The sequence below is a fragment of the Pan paniscus genome, chromosome 21, assembly GCF_029289425.2.
Source record: "Pan paniscus chromosome 21, NHGRI_mPanPan1-v2.0_pri, whole genome shotgun sequence".
Lineage (NCBI taxonomy): Eukaryota > Metazoa > Chordata > Mammalia > Primates > Hominidae > Pan > Pan paniscus.
In genome coordinates, this window is record NC_073270.2 from 7,030,550 (window position 1) to 7,046,119 (window position 15,570).

Here is a 15,570-nt window from a genome sequence, read left to right on the forward strand (position 1 = left end):
AAAAAATCCACAGATGTGGTGTGATTAGAGGCGTGAGTCCTGAAATTGTACAGTACTCAGCTGTGGTTCAGAGAAGGCAAAGGCCCATGTGACCGAGAGTAGAGAAAAGCTCCTTTCTGGAAAGAGTGGAACCTGAATGTGGTCTCAGAGCAGGGTTCTGATTCTGGGGTTCTCGGATTTGGAAGTTTGATTATCAGGTGGTCCACAAGCTTGTATGAGGAAACACAACCTCTCCAATTGCATCGACTTCGAATGGAAATTTAGCATTTCCTCTCAGGATGCTAAACCACAGCATTGCAGAGTACTTGTCACTCTGTGACCACCAGAATCAAGATTTTGTTCCTTCTGTATGCCAGTTGTTGCTGCTGTCTTCAAGCAAGGCTCACCCACATCACTACTTTGAAATTATGGTGGTTATGAGAACTACAAATCTTCTTTATTCAATTAACTAAAAATATATTACTATATACATTTTCAAAAAGGGTTTGGCTACTACAGTTTAATGTAACTGTTTCATTTTGTAGTCCTATGTATTTTATCTCATTAATTTGAAAACATTATTTTAATATACAACAGTTTTGAGTTCTCAGTACCCAGCTTAGTTCTTGGCCTAGAGTAGTTGCTCAATAAATAAACACACAAACAAACAACAGATGGGGCACAGATTTGAATAGATAAGATGGAACCAAATTACTGACTTAGTAACTGGAAAATGCATGGGCATATTTTATGTATGTGTTATCTATTTTCAGAAAAAAATGTAAGGCAGTTTATTAGAATAGATGGCATACAACAAGATAGCTTAAATTAAGAGTTAAGCAAGGAAATGCTAAAGTTGAGTCATGAATGAGGCTTAAAAATAAAATCACAAAAAAGTATGGATTTGGTTTTAGCAGGCAATGAAAAAACAAAAACGAAAACAAAAAACCTGGACAGTTGCAAATTCACAGTAGAGTTAAAAAAAAGCCAAGCCAATTGCGTAGGAGAAGCAGTACAGTAATTTCTCCTGGAGATTTTATCGAAGAAAAGCCAAAATTTGCCCTTTTGCCATGATTCACTTATGCATTCCAGACACAAGCTTGGTCCACAGGATAAAAATCAAGGACTGAGCAGGAACCTCTCCTTAGAAATGACAAGGGACAAGGTTTGTTTTGAAGATGCCAGTTGGGGAAACAGTGGAAGCTGAGGTGAGCCTTTGCAGACCGGACCTAAAGTCAGGACCAAGGAGAAGACAGTGCCTCTTACAAGAGGTGGAAATGCTGGTGTAGATGAGAAAGGGTCTGTACAGAAAGGCTGACCAAGGCAAGCTCCTCCAAGTGTCTGGCAGTAAATGGAAAAGAGCAACAGGCACAAAACAGTGATGGGAGCATGCAACACAGTGACCCTGCGCACTCAGAGGACTAGTCATCCAGTTTATATCGTCGACACTGGGCCATTGTACCGCTGACTCTCAGCTCTTCAAACAGGCTCATCAGGAGCAAGGAAGAGGCAGAAGTTCAAAGGACTTGTCTCCCCCCCATTTGTTATTCTAATAGACTTCAGGGGGAGATGTGCAGTGAAAACAGAATTGGTGACCAGCTGGGTGACCAGGCGAGAAAAAGGCATTACATAGATGATCCCTTTCCCTCAGTTCCAAAGAGTAAGCAAGCACTAGAGTGCGGAGTCCTGTGTGCACCATCTTGTGATCCTAGTTTGTTCATGGGAACCTGCCTTTAAACCTGACCTCTGACAACTCCTTTCCTTCCTCAGCATTAAGAACTTCAGTTCTGGCCAGATGCGATGGCTCATGCCTGTAATCCCAGCACTTTGGGAGGCCGAGGTGGGAGGATCATGAGGTCAGTAGTTCGAGACCAACCTGGCCAATATAGTGAAACCCCGTCTTTACTAAAAATATAAAAATTAGCTGGGCATGGTTGCATGAGCCTGTAGTTCCAGCTACTCAGGAGGCTGAGGCAAAAGAGTCGCTGGAACCTGGGAGGTGGAGGTTGCAGTCAGCCAAGATCATGCCACTGCACTCCAGCCTGTGTGACAGAGCAGGGTCCATGTATCAGTCTCACCCTACAGGGCTAAACAGGCGATCACACAAATAAATTCATCCTAATTTTCATAAGCAAATGCCTCCATTTTATCCTTTCATGCATTCATATTAAAAAGGGAAAGACAAAAGAGAAAAAGTTGCTTACTTTAGGATTCAAGTCGAAGAAAGAATAATATTTAAATCGTAAGAGCAGCTGCTCATCCTCTTGGATGCCTTGTTCCATAAGGGAGCGTGAGGAGTCTAGCCAACTAGAAAACAACAGCATGAGTTTTAGAAGCCAGTCAATTTTACATATATATCCATTATATTATTATGTCATATATACTACATATATATATATCCTTGAACAAAATCAGGGTATGTAATACAGATTGAGTATCACTAATTTGAAAATCTGAAATTCTCCAAAATCTGACACTTTCTGAGCACTGACCTGAGGGCTCAAAGGAAATGCTCACTGAAGCATTTTGTTTTGCTTTGTTTTGTTTTGTTTTTGAGCCAGAGTCTTGCAATCCCTAGGCCTACCAACTTGAAAATGAAACATGACATCCCATCTCTTACTGTGTCAGCACTAGCTCAGAGAGAAGTAAAAGGAGCCATGTCCTTACCCTGCATTGAGCTTGGCTTTATCAACCAGAGACCGAGGCTGGTACATATCCGCAAGTGCTTCTGGGGACTGGGGGGGTTGGCTGAATGCGAGGATGCTGCAGTTTTGTTCTGTCAAAGGGCTGTCACTGAACCAAGTCATGGTGGATGATGCTGGTGTTCCATTGATGGGGTCATATATAGGGGTCATCGTTTTACTGTATAAACCAGGACTTACTGCAAGGCAGGGGGAGCAAGAACTATGATATGAGAATCCAGGGATATAAATCTTCAAGAAAATATTAACATTACTTACACTAAAATGAGTTTTGACTTTAAATTTGGCACCATTTAAAATAATATAAGTCAAGCTGGGCACTGTGGCCCGCATCTATAATCCTAGCTACTTGGGAGGCTGAGGTTGGAGGATTGTTTGAGCCTAGGAGTTTGAGACCAGCCAGGGCAACATAGCAAGACTTCATCTCAAAAAACAAACAAACAAACAAAACCCAAAAAATAATATGGATCATGATGGTACAGAGATTAGTAATACACAGGTAATGGTCTTATCTGTAAATTCAGCTCCTCAAAATCCTTGGAACTCAAATATGTAAAAGCCTTCAAAAATCAACAGGGACAAACATTGGGGACCACCTCTTTTCTTTCTTTTGTTTTTTAGACGGAGTCTCACTCTGTCGCCCAGGCTGGAGTGCTGTGGTGTGATCCTGGCTCACTGCAACCTCAACCTCCCAGGTTCAAGTGATTCTCCTGTCTCAGCCTCCTGAATAGCTGGAATTACAGGCATGAGCCACCACACCCGGCTAATGGAGACCACCTCTTTTCTAATAATTCACAGTTTTCCTATTTCAGTAGGAGTCTTGGTACTATTAGAGAACTGGAGACCTCATAGAATGCATGTACCCAATATGTTTCAGATAGCCCCTTAAACAAATAGCAGGACTTGCCAATTTTAAGAATTCAGTAGGCTGATGATTTATAAATCAGCTGGCTCTAATTTGTACAATTTGTTCTTGTCATTGGAATACACTATGCAAGAAAGCCCTCAATCTTGGCCGGGTGTGGTGGCTCATGCCTGTAATCCCAGCATTTTGGGTGGCTGAGGCAGGCGGATCACTTGAGGCCAGGAGTTTGAGACCAGCCTGGCCAACATGGCAAAACCCCGTCTCTACTAAAAATACAAAAATTAGCCAAGTGTGATGGTGCACACCTGTAATTCCAGCTACTCAGGAGGCTGAGGCATGAGAATCACTTGAGCCCGGGAGGCAGAGGCTGCAATGAGCCAAGATTGTGCCACTGCACTCCAGCTTGGGGGACAGAGCGAGACTCTGTCTAAAAAAACAAAACAAAACAAACAAACAAAAAATGAAGAAAGAAAGCCCTCAATCTTGCAAGCAAGCTAGAGATTGGATTGTTTTGATATAAAAAGAAAAGGATGCTTCTCCTCCAGAATTTTCACCTGCCCTCCTCTTGCATGCCCCATAAAAAACTGAATTCAGGAAAGAATCACACAATGATAGAATCATGAAGAGAGAAGTGTATTTGAGTGATTTAACTTATCTTTTTTCTTTTCTTTTTTTTTTTTAGACAGGGTCTTGCTCTGTCACCCAGCCTGAGTGCAGTGGCACAATCTTGGCACACTGCAACTTCCACCCTCAGGGCTCAAGCAATCCTCCCATCTCAGCCTTCTGAGTAGCTGGGACCACAAGCGTGCAGCACCATGCCCAGGTTATTTATTTATTTATTTTTTTGTATTTTTAATGGAGATGGGGTCTCACCATATTGCCCAGGCTGGTCTCAAACTTCTGAGCTCAAGTGATCCACCCACCTCAGCCTCCCAAAGTGCTGGGATTACAGGCATGAGGCACCGTGACCAGCCACTTACCTTTTTTCTAAATATCACTCTTTTATCCCAAATTTGTGGTCAGTGGTACTAAAATTTTGCATTCATTGGCAACATCAGATATACAATTCAAGTAATGAGTTATTAAACATGCTTGATGAAAAAAAGTCTGAAACACATTTCTGTTAATTCTAAACTTAACTAGATAGCCTTTCCTCATCACATCAGTTCTGCAATTTTATTTCTCCTTTGTTTGGTGGGGGTGGGAGGAGAGATATATTTCTCTCTTGAGTTTTACTGTACGTTCAAACAACAAAACACCTGTAACAAGTCTTACCTGATGAACCTGAAGCTGTTGGAGAACTCTCCAGGTTTAGAATATCTTCAATTATGGGTTCCTTATTATTTTTGTCTTTTTTCTTCTTCTTCTTAAAATAGTCACCAGACGGCTTTAACAAGGAAAGCTCTTCTGATCTTCTAATATCTAGAAATAAATATTTTTTAAAAATGAAGAAAAAGTAAAAAGAAAACTCCTTCTAAGACTCAGGTCATTTTGTGCATTTAAAATCATTTCTCAGGAAATTTCTGAAAAGTAAATGGGACTAAACTGCATCCCTTTTGAAGAAACAGAAGGGGAAAGGGGAACAGAGACCTCCAAAGTAGGTGGGGGGAGAAAACAGTGGAGGGAGATTCAGTCTAGTGAAATTTCTAGTTAGAAAAATTATTATAAAAATATTTCAAATGTATCTAAAGCAAAGGGAATGGTATAATGTCCCCTTCATGGGCTCCCCAGCTTCAGTCATTACTAGCATTATGCTATTCTTGTTACCTATTTACCACCAACTTTACCTCCCTCTCCCCTTTCTTCCTGATATTGTTTGGATGTGTCTCCACCGAAATCTCATCTTGAATTCCCACGTGTTGTCAGAGGGGCCCAGTGGGAGGTAATTGAATCATGGGGGCAGGTCTTTCCTGTGCTGTTCTCATCATAGTGAATAAGTCTCATGAGATCTGATGGTTTTATAGGGTGTTTCCCCGCACAAGCTCTCTCTTTGCCTGCTGCCATCCATGTAAGATGTGACTTGCTCCTCCTTGCCTTCCACCATGATTGTGAGGCCTCCCCAGCCATGTGGAACTGTAAGTCCATTAAACTTCTTTCTTTTGTAAATTGCCCAGTCTCAGATATGTCTTTATCAGCAGCATGAAAATGAACTAATAGACTTTCCTTCCTTGCTCCCTCTCCCTTTCCTTTTTCCAGTTTTTTAAACAACCAACAAAGGTCCTGCTTCCTTTTTTCTTTATAGATCACAGATCTTGAACGTCTTTCTTTTACACATTGCCCATCAGCTCATTTTATCCCTGTGGCGACGCCCTCATGCCCTGCCCATTTCTTCTTGGTCCTCACCGTTTCAGCACACCTGGCTTCTGGTGGAATCTAGACCATGCATCTTTCTGCCAGAGGCTTTGCTCTGATGGCTCACCAGGGTCTGCACTGCAACAGCCCACACATTCAGGGAATTAACGCTCCCCAAGAGCAACCTTCAGTGACGATCCAGGGTGCTGCATAAACATCCTTACCCTGAGGCTGTGTCTACACTGTCTCCCAGGGGTCACCAGCTGCTGAAGTGTAACCTGATTGGTGACACTCTTCTCTTTACAGTCTTACTTCCCTGTCCCCAACAGTATTTCCTGGCATCACCTCCCAAATAAACTATTTGTACTTGAATCCTTATCTCAGGGTCTTCTTCTGGGAACTGAAACTATGATAATCCCCATTTCTCCCATTAATCAAATATATTTATAATTGCTGATCAGAATTGCCGATAACCTTTAACTACACTAGTGGCTATCATTCCAGGTAAAAACCAATTAATTTGGACTTTTAGTTTCTGAGCAGCTTTGTTGAAGGTAAGTGCACTGATTCCATTAAGTTCTCTCATCATTTCGTTCATATACTGCTCAGTGCTGAGACTGAGCCTAGCAGTTTAGCTTGACTCTCCCCAGCAGCCAAGGATTGTCAGGTTGCAACACACCTGTGACCATTCCAAATGCATAATTTATACACAAACTCGGTCATGAATAAAAAATTTCACTGTGAGCACTAAAAGCAAAACAATGAAACAGAAACACCTGTATCTTCAAGGTTAAGATTTGTGTCTTTTCTGTTCTTCAAGGGAAAAACCACTAAACTGCTGCATTTGATTTCACTTCAATTGATAAGATATAAAATGCAATGATTAGAAATGCCACGCTGAGCCTTTAAAACTATTACAAAGAGAGGATCAGGAAAAGAGAACATCTGACTGCTTCTGTTTACTTGAAAACTTTACATTTTTGGTCTCAGCTGTGATGTGTGCTTCTAGTCCACTGTGGTGTATGCAATATACTATTTTATGTAATCATTTACTTTGCTTTCAAATCCTCATTAGAATATTACCAAAAACACAAGGTGTCCTCATGCTTGCCATTTGCACACCAGGGACAAGACTGCAACTTACATTCTGTAATGAAAGTTTCCATTCATTTGTTCACTCAACAGTTATTGTATGCTAGGCACTGTGACTGGAGTGAGGAATGCAGAGATGCTCAGGAAACGGTTTCTGCTCTCACCCTACATCATATACCATACCAGCCCCCACTGCCCAACCCTGGCATTCCCAATCCTGCTCATACTTTTTCTCTTTTTTGGGGTACTATCCATCCCATTTTAACCTCTTATATTCTTTTTTAACTTGTTACATTTATGTTTTAAAATTTGTTACATTTATATTTATTGGTTAGTGTCTGTCTCTGCCTGCTAAAATGTAAGCTCCAGGTGGCAGGGATTTTAGCTCTGTATTGCTACTATATCCCTAGCACTCACCACAATGCCTGGGACACAGTAGGTGCTCAATAAATATTTGCTGAATGAGTGAATAGTTTATGGTTTAATGGGAAAAATAGATTACTCACTATATATCACTATATATTATCTATTCTGGGTTCAAATGTTGATTTTTGGTTTTGGAACCAATGAATACACCTGTAATACTTTCAAAAATTATAAAATGAGAATATCTTCATGGGGTGTTTCCTTCCCTTTATGGAGTTTTATAAAGAAAAATTGGTTTGGGTAGTGTTGTCTTTATGACTGTTAAATTATAGGATACCAAATCTATAAATAATTAGGTTTAAATTCACAATTAAGTGTACTTTTCTGCTTAATCACTTCATAAGTGATTTTTATGGGCAGAGTTATTTACTTGAGCCAGGTCTTAAGCAATTAAGACTTTGGAACACCATTATCTCAAAAACAATAAAGACACATAGCTCTATGGTGATTAAGTATTTAATACCACTCTTTTTAAATCTTAAATACTGTACAATAATGTTTGAGTATAGCTTGGATCAATAAATTTTGGGGGTCAATCTTAATGGTTTATCTTGTCTATTAACAAATCTCTTTTGGAATAGTTTTAAGCTTTGTGGAGATGTACCTGATTTATGCCAATAATGTTCCACTTGGCTTAACTCCACTTAAATGGCTGCAATACCCAGAAGGGCTTAAACATGTGCTTCCTAATAGGTGAGTGTTCTGTAGCAATTGCTTGAAGTAGGCAGAATGCACACATAATTTTCCTGTCTACCTTTGCAAGAGTCTGCAGGGCACAGGGGCCTTTCCTGGGTACTTACTCAGGATTTTGCAGATATCACTGACAGCTTTAAAAACCACAGCTGAGAAGCTGACTCGCAACCTCACCATCTTCAAATTCGGCAGGCGAAGGCGCAGCATTTTATGCTGAGGGGTGAAGAGAAGCTTTGCATCTGCCTGGACCCCATATTTGTCCAGGGTCCAGTGGGTTTTCAGAAGCCAGCAATGCTTCTGTTCCCACCAAAGAGCAAAGTCTGACCAGTCTTGGGATATGTCTGCAAAAATGAAAGCACAATTACGTAAAATGAGAGAGGGCCCAGCTTGGAGGGTCCTGGAGCTGCAGAGTCAATTTCATTGTGTGTGAAAATGGAAACCAACAACTGATCTCCAGCTCCTCATGGCCTTTTACAATTCAAGGCTCTACAACTTTTGGCTTCTTTCCAAAGTCTCCAGGGAAAAAATAGGGCCTGGGATGGCATTAGGAGAAATACCTAATGTAGATGACAGGGTTGATGGGACAGCAAACCATCATGGTACATGTATACGTATATAACACACCTGCATGTTCTGCACATGTATCCCAGAACTTAAAGTAAAATAAAAAACATTTAAAAAATTAAATCAAATAAAAAAATTTAAAGATAAAATAATTAAAAAAGAAAAAGAAAAAATAATAGGGTCGGGTGCTGTAGCTCACACCTGTAATCTCAGCACTTTGGGAGGCTGATGCAAGCGATCACCTGAGGTCAGGAGTTCGAGACCAGCCCGGCCTACATGGCGAAACCCTGTCTCTACTAAAAATACAAAAATTAGCCAGGTGTGGTGGTGGGCACCTGTTAATCCCAGCTACTCCAGAGGCTGAGGCAGGAGAATCACTTGAACCCGGGAGGTGGAGATTGTAATGAGCCAAGGTCACACCATTATATTACAGCTTGGGCAACAAGAGCAAACCTCTGTCTCAAAAAAAAAAAAAAAAAATAGGGACTAAACCTTACCATCATTTACATTTAGATACTGTGGAGGAAAAGAAACATAAAAATGTGTTCACAATGAATGCTAAAGTTCTCTTCGCTAAAATCTCTCTGTGCCATGGCCCTTTCTGAGAAAGCATCTGACTTTGTTTAATCAAGATTATTTCTCTTATAGAAATGTACCCTTATACCACTGTGTCACAAGGGAGTAGCAATAGCCTCCAATCAAAGTCCACACAGAAGTACTGTACAACTGACATTTCATTCTTCTCAGTAATGTCCAACTCTTTATCAGTACCACCATATCCAAAGTGTCTAAATTGAAGTCAGAGTTAAAATATTTTCTCCCTCTCAATGTTAGCACCAATGTCAATCTTTCCCCTCCTTTAACGTTGGCATTAAAATAGAATCTTTACCCTTCATCAATATTGGAGTCAATTTTCAATCTTTTATTTTGCAAAATGAAGAGCTACCAGTATCTTTGTTTTCTTATTTTTCTTTAAATGATTTTTTCTTTCTCTTTTAAATTAGAAACTCTTTTTTTTTGAGACAGAGTCTCACTCTGTTGCCCAGGCTGGAGTGCAGTGGCATGATCTCGGCTCACTGCAACTTCTGCCTCCTGGGTTCAAGCGATTCTCCTGCCTCAGCCTCCCGAGTAGCTGGGATTACAGGTGCGCACTACCATGTCAGTCTAATTTTTTTTTTTTTTGAGATGGAGTCTCACTCTGTTGCCCAGGCTGGAGTGCAGTGGTGTAATCTCAGCTCACTGCAACCTCTGCCTCCCGTGTTCAAGTGATTCTTCTGCCTCAGCCTCCTGAGTAGTTGGGATTGTAGGCACGCACCACCATGCCCAGCTAATTTTTGTATTTTTTGTAGAGACGTGGTTTCACCATGTTGGTCAGGCTGGTCTCAAACTCCTGACCTCGTGATCCACCCACCTCAGCCTTCCAAAGTGCTGGGATTACAGGAAATTTTTGTATTTTTAGTAGAGATGGGGTTTCACTATGTTGGCCAGGCTGGTCTTGAACTCCTGACTTCAGGTGATCCACCCACCTCAGCCTCCCAAAGTGGTGGGATTACAGCCATGAGCCACCGCTCCCAGCCAGAAAATGCTCCTCTTAATGCTGTTAGTAGAAGCATAAATTGGCACAACTATTTTGGAAAACCTTATGAATCAGCATTTTTTTCTCTGAACTATACCACCCAACAGAAATGATCACTGAAAGACAGGTGTTATAGCAGCTCTTTCTGTAAGTGCATGAAAATGTACACAACCCAAATGTCCATTAAGAGGTAAATGGATAAATAATTGTGGCATATTCATACAATGGAATATTATATGGCAATGAAAATGAACCAAAACAATATGCAACAGTATGGATAAATCTCACAGACATAATGTTGAGTGAAAGAAAGTCAATGTGTAAGAGTATATCCTTTATAATCTCATTTGTATAAAGTTCAAAAGCAAATGATTCCTGTGGTGTTAGAAGTCAGGACAGTGGTTACCTTTGGTAGTGGTGACTGGGAGGGGTCGGGGTATGGGGCTTGGGTGGGGAACAGCTGACGTTCTATTTCGTGATCTGAGTGGTTACAAGACTTTGTGAAAATCCATTGAACTGTTTATGATAAGTGAAGCCTTGTTTATAATAAGTGAATTTTTCTGTATGTATATTATATGTCAATAAGGACTGAAAAAAAAACTATCTCGCTAGAGCAAATGAAAAGCCCGCATCTAAGGCCTTAAATAGAAGGTAAAAGAAGCACAAAGAAAGTAGAATGTTATTAAATTCTAGGTTGATAATGTTGACATCTGACACGCTACAAGGTGAAGAGTGTAACCCTGAAGATTTCTTTCTTTGTTTAAACAGGGAGCATAGTAAACGGTGGATAAGTGTTAAAAAACTCCTCAGCACCAATTTATCACTAAGCTCTCAAGTATTAACAGAGAGTTAACCGAGTAGTCTAATGCCAAGCTACTTAAAGTCACATTAGATGTCACCGGTGGAATGGGTCCCATCCCTGTTGAAGTCCAGCATTATACCTACTGGGAAATTTAGCTTGCCACCAAAGACTCAAGGTTTTGTTTTTTTTTTCCCCCCCGAGACCGAGTCTTGCTCTGTCACCCAAGCTGGAGTGCAGTGGCATGATCTTGGCTCACTGCAACCCCCGCCTCCCGGGTTCAAGCGATTCTCCTGCCTCAGGCTTCCGAGTAGCTGGGATTACATGCACCCACTGCCACGCCAGGCTAATTTTTGTGTTTTTAGTAGGGATGGGGTTTCGCCATGTTGACCAGCCTGTTCTTGATCTCCTGACCTCAGGTGATCCGCACACCTTGCTTGGCCTCCCCAAGTGCTGGGATTACAGGTGTGAGCCACGGCACCCAGCCTGGGCTATTTCTTTCTCTCCTCTGGGATGAGGGGTGGGGGATTGCTCTCCAGGGCATTACAAGATAAATGATCAGAAAAACGTAGACCGGCCATTAGTGGTGATGCAACAGAGACAGGGTTTCTAATACAGAGAAACCATAAAGCAAGAGTAACTTACTGATCTGTTCTACTAACTTGAGCATCACTCCCCCAACATGAAGGTCTCCAGATACTCTCAGTGTGACGTCTTTCTGCTGCTCTTCATTGGGATGGTCAACGCGGACCACAAGCTCCCAGGAAGCAAATGTAAAGTCAGTGGATGACAGCATTGTGGCAAATGCTGGTGTCTGCTGAACACAAAGGCAGACATAGATTGGAATGTGGGAAGGAAACGGGACTTGTCAGCAGACTTGCAGAGCAAAATTTCTTTTTTGTTTTGTTTTTCATTGTAACCTCCTCTTCAAAACACTCTGCAAGGTTCCCGGTGCTCCAGATATCAAATTTGGCATCTTAACTTTAAAGACAAAAAGTTTTATAAAAATGGTCTCAAATCATCTAAATTTACATACTTCATTTTTCCATTCACCCACTTCTCCAAGACCACTTGGCTATGTATTTCCTTTGTCCACCCAATGCTTCAATCCTCATTTTCTCTCTGTTGACTTCTTTTGACCTTCTCTCAACTATTCTGGCAATAGGCAATCTTCCATATTATCTTTTAAAGAAATCAATTTTATTAAGGTATAATTCGCATGTAATAAAATGCGCAGATTTTATATACTATAGTTCAACATATTTTGTTGTATGCAAATTATACTTCAATAAAGTTGATGTTTAAAAAGGATGCCATTAAAGCCTCTTACCTTTAATATCTTTAATATATGTATATTATTACATTCCTCCTACAAAAATGTATATCTTCCCGTAATAAAGCTCAAAAAATAAAAAAAGCCAAATAATTCCTATTTCAGTCATTATAATATATAGTTTTACCTTAAATGCATATAGATACAGGTCATTAATAATTATTGCCATGTATTTGATTTACTTATTGTTCTATGTCATATAAAAATTGATTATAAATGCACCAATTAAAAATTTGGATACATCTTTGGCAAAAGATTTAAAAACAGGAGTAACAGATATAAAAAGCTCACTCTTCAAAGTACAGATAGGGGTGTGAATTTCAAACCCATAGTTTTCCCCTCATTGGAGAAGCTAGCAGGAAAGAATGTTCACAACTGAAATGTTTCAGGGGGTAACTGGAACACTGGAATCCAAATTGGCAGAACTGAAACAAAACTTGAGATGTCAGTTCTCTCTTACTTTTAAACAGAAAGAAATAATGCTACTGCTCCTGGCTGTTTTAAACATTTAAAGTAAAAATTATTTAAATGATAATGAGTCTTTTTCACTTTACTATGTAAAGCCAGCTTATGAGAAATTCATGTTTTCATAAGGTCTATTTTTAAGAAACATCAATGCACTCAAACTCCTAAGAAAGGGCTTCTCTGAGGGTGTACACAAATCCCCCAGGGATCCTATTAAAATGCAGATTCTATTCAGCAGGTCTAGGGAGGGGCCATACATTTCTTAACAGGCTCCAGATGTTGCTGGTCTGTGGGTATACTCAGTTCTTCCCTTCAACCTATTTAGATCAATATTAAACCAGGGATGATGGTAATATCCGAGGAAAATTACTTTTAATAATAATTAAACAACCAGTGTCATATCTGTTCTGCATGTTCATTCGAAATGACTCATTTGTAAGCATAAGAGAATCTCAAAATACGCTACACAGATAAATTGAATACTGCAAATCTGAACAGATTTAGGACAGATTTTATGGGTGAGGATGAAATTTAAGAGTTCAGAAGTAGCTCCTTATGTTTTTGTTTTGTTTTTGTTTTTTTTGAGATGGAGTCTTGCTCTGTCACCCAGGCTGGAGTGCAGTGGCATGATCTTAGCTCACTGCAACCTCTGCCTCCCGGGTTCAAGCAATTCTCTGCCTCAGCCTCCCAAGTAGCTGAGATTACAGGCGTGTGCCACCACACCCGGTTAATTTTTGTATTTTTAGTAGAGACAGGGTTTCACCATGCTGGCCAGGCTGGTCTTGAACTCCTGATCTCGTGATCCACCTGCCTTGGCCTCCCAAAGTGCTGGCATTACAGGCATGGGCCACCACGCCCAGCCGTTCCTTATGTTTCTATAGTCAGAAGCATGCAACGATGCAATGCATCTCCTCCCCACGCACAGAGATCCACACAGAACCCTCTGCATGAGGAGTGCCATTCAGTGACTGCATTAGGCCTAACTGCTTGCCTCTGTCATCATCAGCTTCAGGTATCATTTATTACCTACTGACTGTATGATGTGCTCTGTGTTAACTCCTGTCTTCTGTTATCCCTTTTTCATCCTCTCAGCAATCTCATTTAGAAATGAGGAAACTCAGCCTCAGAGAGATGAAGCAAGTTGCCTGAGGTCACACAGCAAGTTAGATGCTGGAGCCCAGGTGGAAATCCAGGTCTGCCTTTCTATTTCAAACTCTTATTCACCACACTGGGAAACCACTTTGATAATGTTGCAATGCCAAAATGAAAGAAAACTCCTCAAACTACGTGAACTAAATTCTCAGTAGCCTTTACTAAGCATTTCTATCAACACAAATCTTGCGCAGTGAGGAGACAAAAGATGCCCCTTCATCGTCAAACTCATAACTTGGCATTGAACTGTTCGACTTTAAGATCCTTACAATTTCTTAAATGCTATAATTGTGAAGTCTAGTTATTTAAAATGTTTTGTATAGAAAGAAAATAACTTTTAAAGGTGATTCCTTACTGCTTATTTCACTGGGCAATCTGATATAAGGTCTTTTCCTAACTTGGGTGATCAAAACACTACTCATTCAGGCAATAGATGCTGATTCCCCTTACAACAAAATGCAGGCTAAAATTAGCCAAGCTGGTTTTCCTGCATTCCTTTCCTATCTTTCTGTGCCTTCATTTTTGAGTGAACGTCTAGTCTGCAGCAAGCTGTTACTTGCCAAGGATAGCAGCAAACTTCAGCCGGGAAAACGCATCTAAGGAGACCAAAACAAGAAGCAAAGTTACTGGCAGAGTGCTCAACAGCCCTTCGCAGAAAGTCAAAGAAACGAAAGCAGGGAAGGAGGGATGGAGGGATGGAGAGCAGGAAGGAGGAAAGATGAGGGGGAAACAGTCCCCGACCGTTCCCCTGGAATATCTGAAGGTGCTTGGTGTTCGAAGGCCACCCGACCTGTCTTTTGCCAGCTCTGCAGGATCCTGGGGCGGATGTTGGGTGGATAAAGCATGCCCCTTACTCCCATTAAGGCAGCACCTGCGGCTGAACTGAAAGTTTATTTTGCGGCCAGATGCGTAGGGCCGGAGAAGGTGGTCACATCCAGACGAAATTATTTTCAATCAACAGCTATTTAAGTACAAGAGGCTGCAGAAAGAAAGGGGGTAAGGGGGCTCAGGAGCCACTGGTGCCCATCAAAGCCTCCCAACCTCTAGCTCCCCAGCCCTAGCTCCGGAGCACCCACCTCCTTTCCAGGAGCCTGTAGCGTCCAGCCTCGCAGTCGCGCACGTGGAGAGCTGCGTCCCTACAAACTACCCCGGGCCGAGCCGAGGAGCGGGCGCTGGCGAAGTGGGGAGCGGGGGGGCGCCCAGTGGCGGCGGCTGCTCAGCTAAGGCTGCGGCAGGTGAGGGCTGGAGCCAGGGCGAGCAGGCGAAGCGGCCTCGGGACCTCCCACGGAGGCTCGGTGCCTGCCCCCAGCCTGGCGCGGCGTGCCCGGTGCACTGCACGGCCCCAGCGGCCCGGCTGAGGGCAGCGCGCAGCGTGGCAGGCGAGGGCACGCCCAGCCCCGGGCCTGCTGGGTCTCGCTCCCGCGGAGAGGAGGCGCAGTCTGCAGATTTTTAAGGGCAAAGGGTGGCCGAAGGGCTGCGCAGCGGAGAGAAGGCGGCGAGAACCCGGGGCGCACGCTCAGTATCTGCAGCTCCTCTTGCGATGTCTCATCCTGACGCTTTAAGGCCGCCTCCAGTCTCCCTGTTCCCCCAGGCCCGCCGGGGACTAGCCCAGATGATTAAAGCCGCGCCACT

The 15,570-nt window shown here is 42.0% G+C and overlaps 1 protein-coding gene across 3 annotated transcripts in view; it reads right to left on the bottom strand.

Annotated features, from left to right (window-relative positions):
- Positions 1-15,359, bottom strand: part of FERMT1 (FERM domain containing kindlin 1) — a 50,267-nt gene extending 34,908 nt beyond the window's left edge. The window contains exons 1-6 of one of the 3 annotated variants that reach the window (XM_008974822.5): positions 15,015-15,359; positions 11,634-11,805; positions 8,157-8,390; positions 4,822-4,968; positions 2,647-2,860; positions 2,184-2,286 (exon numbers count right to left, since the gene is read on the bottom strand). In XM_008974822.5, the coding sequence (XP_008973070.2) occupies positions 2,184-2,286; positions 2,647-2,860; positions 4,822-4,968; positions 8,157-8,390; positions 11,634-11,784 (849 nt within the window). In that variant the 5' untranslated portion in view covers positions 11,785-11,805; positions 15,015-15,359. The remainder of the gene's footprint in view (positions 1-2,183; positions 2,287-2,646; positions 2,861-4,821; positions 4,969-8,156; positions 8,391-11,633; positions 11,806-15,014) is intronic. The other 2 variants (XM_003821357.6, XM_034947044.3) reach the window with 2 other exon arrangements.
- Between the last annotated feature and the right edge of the window lie 211 nt (positions 15,360-15,570).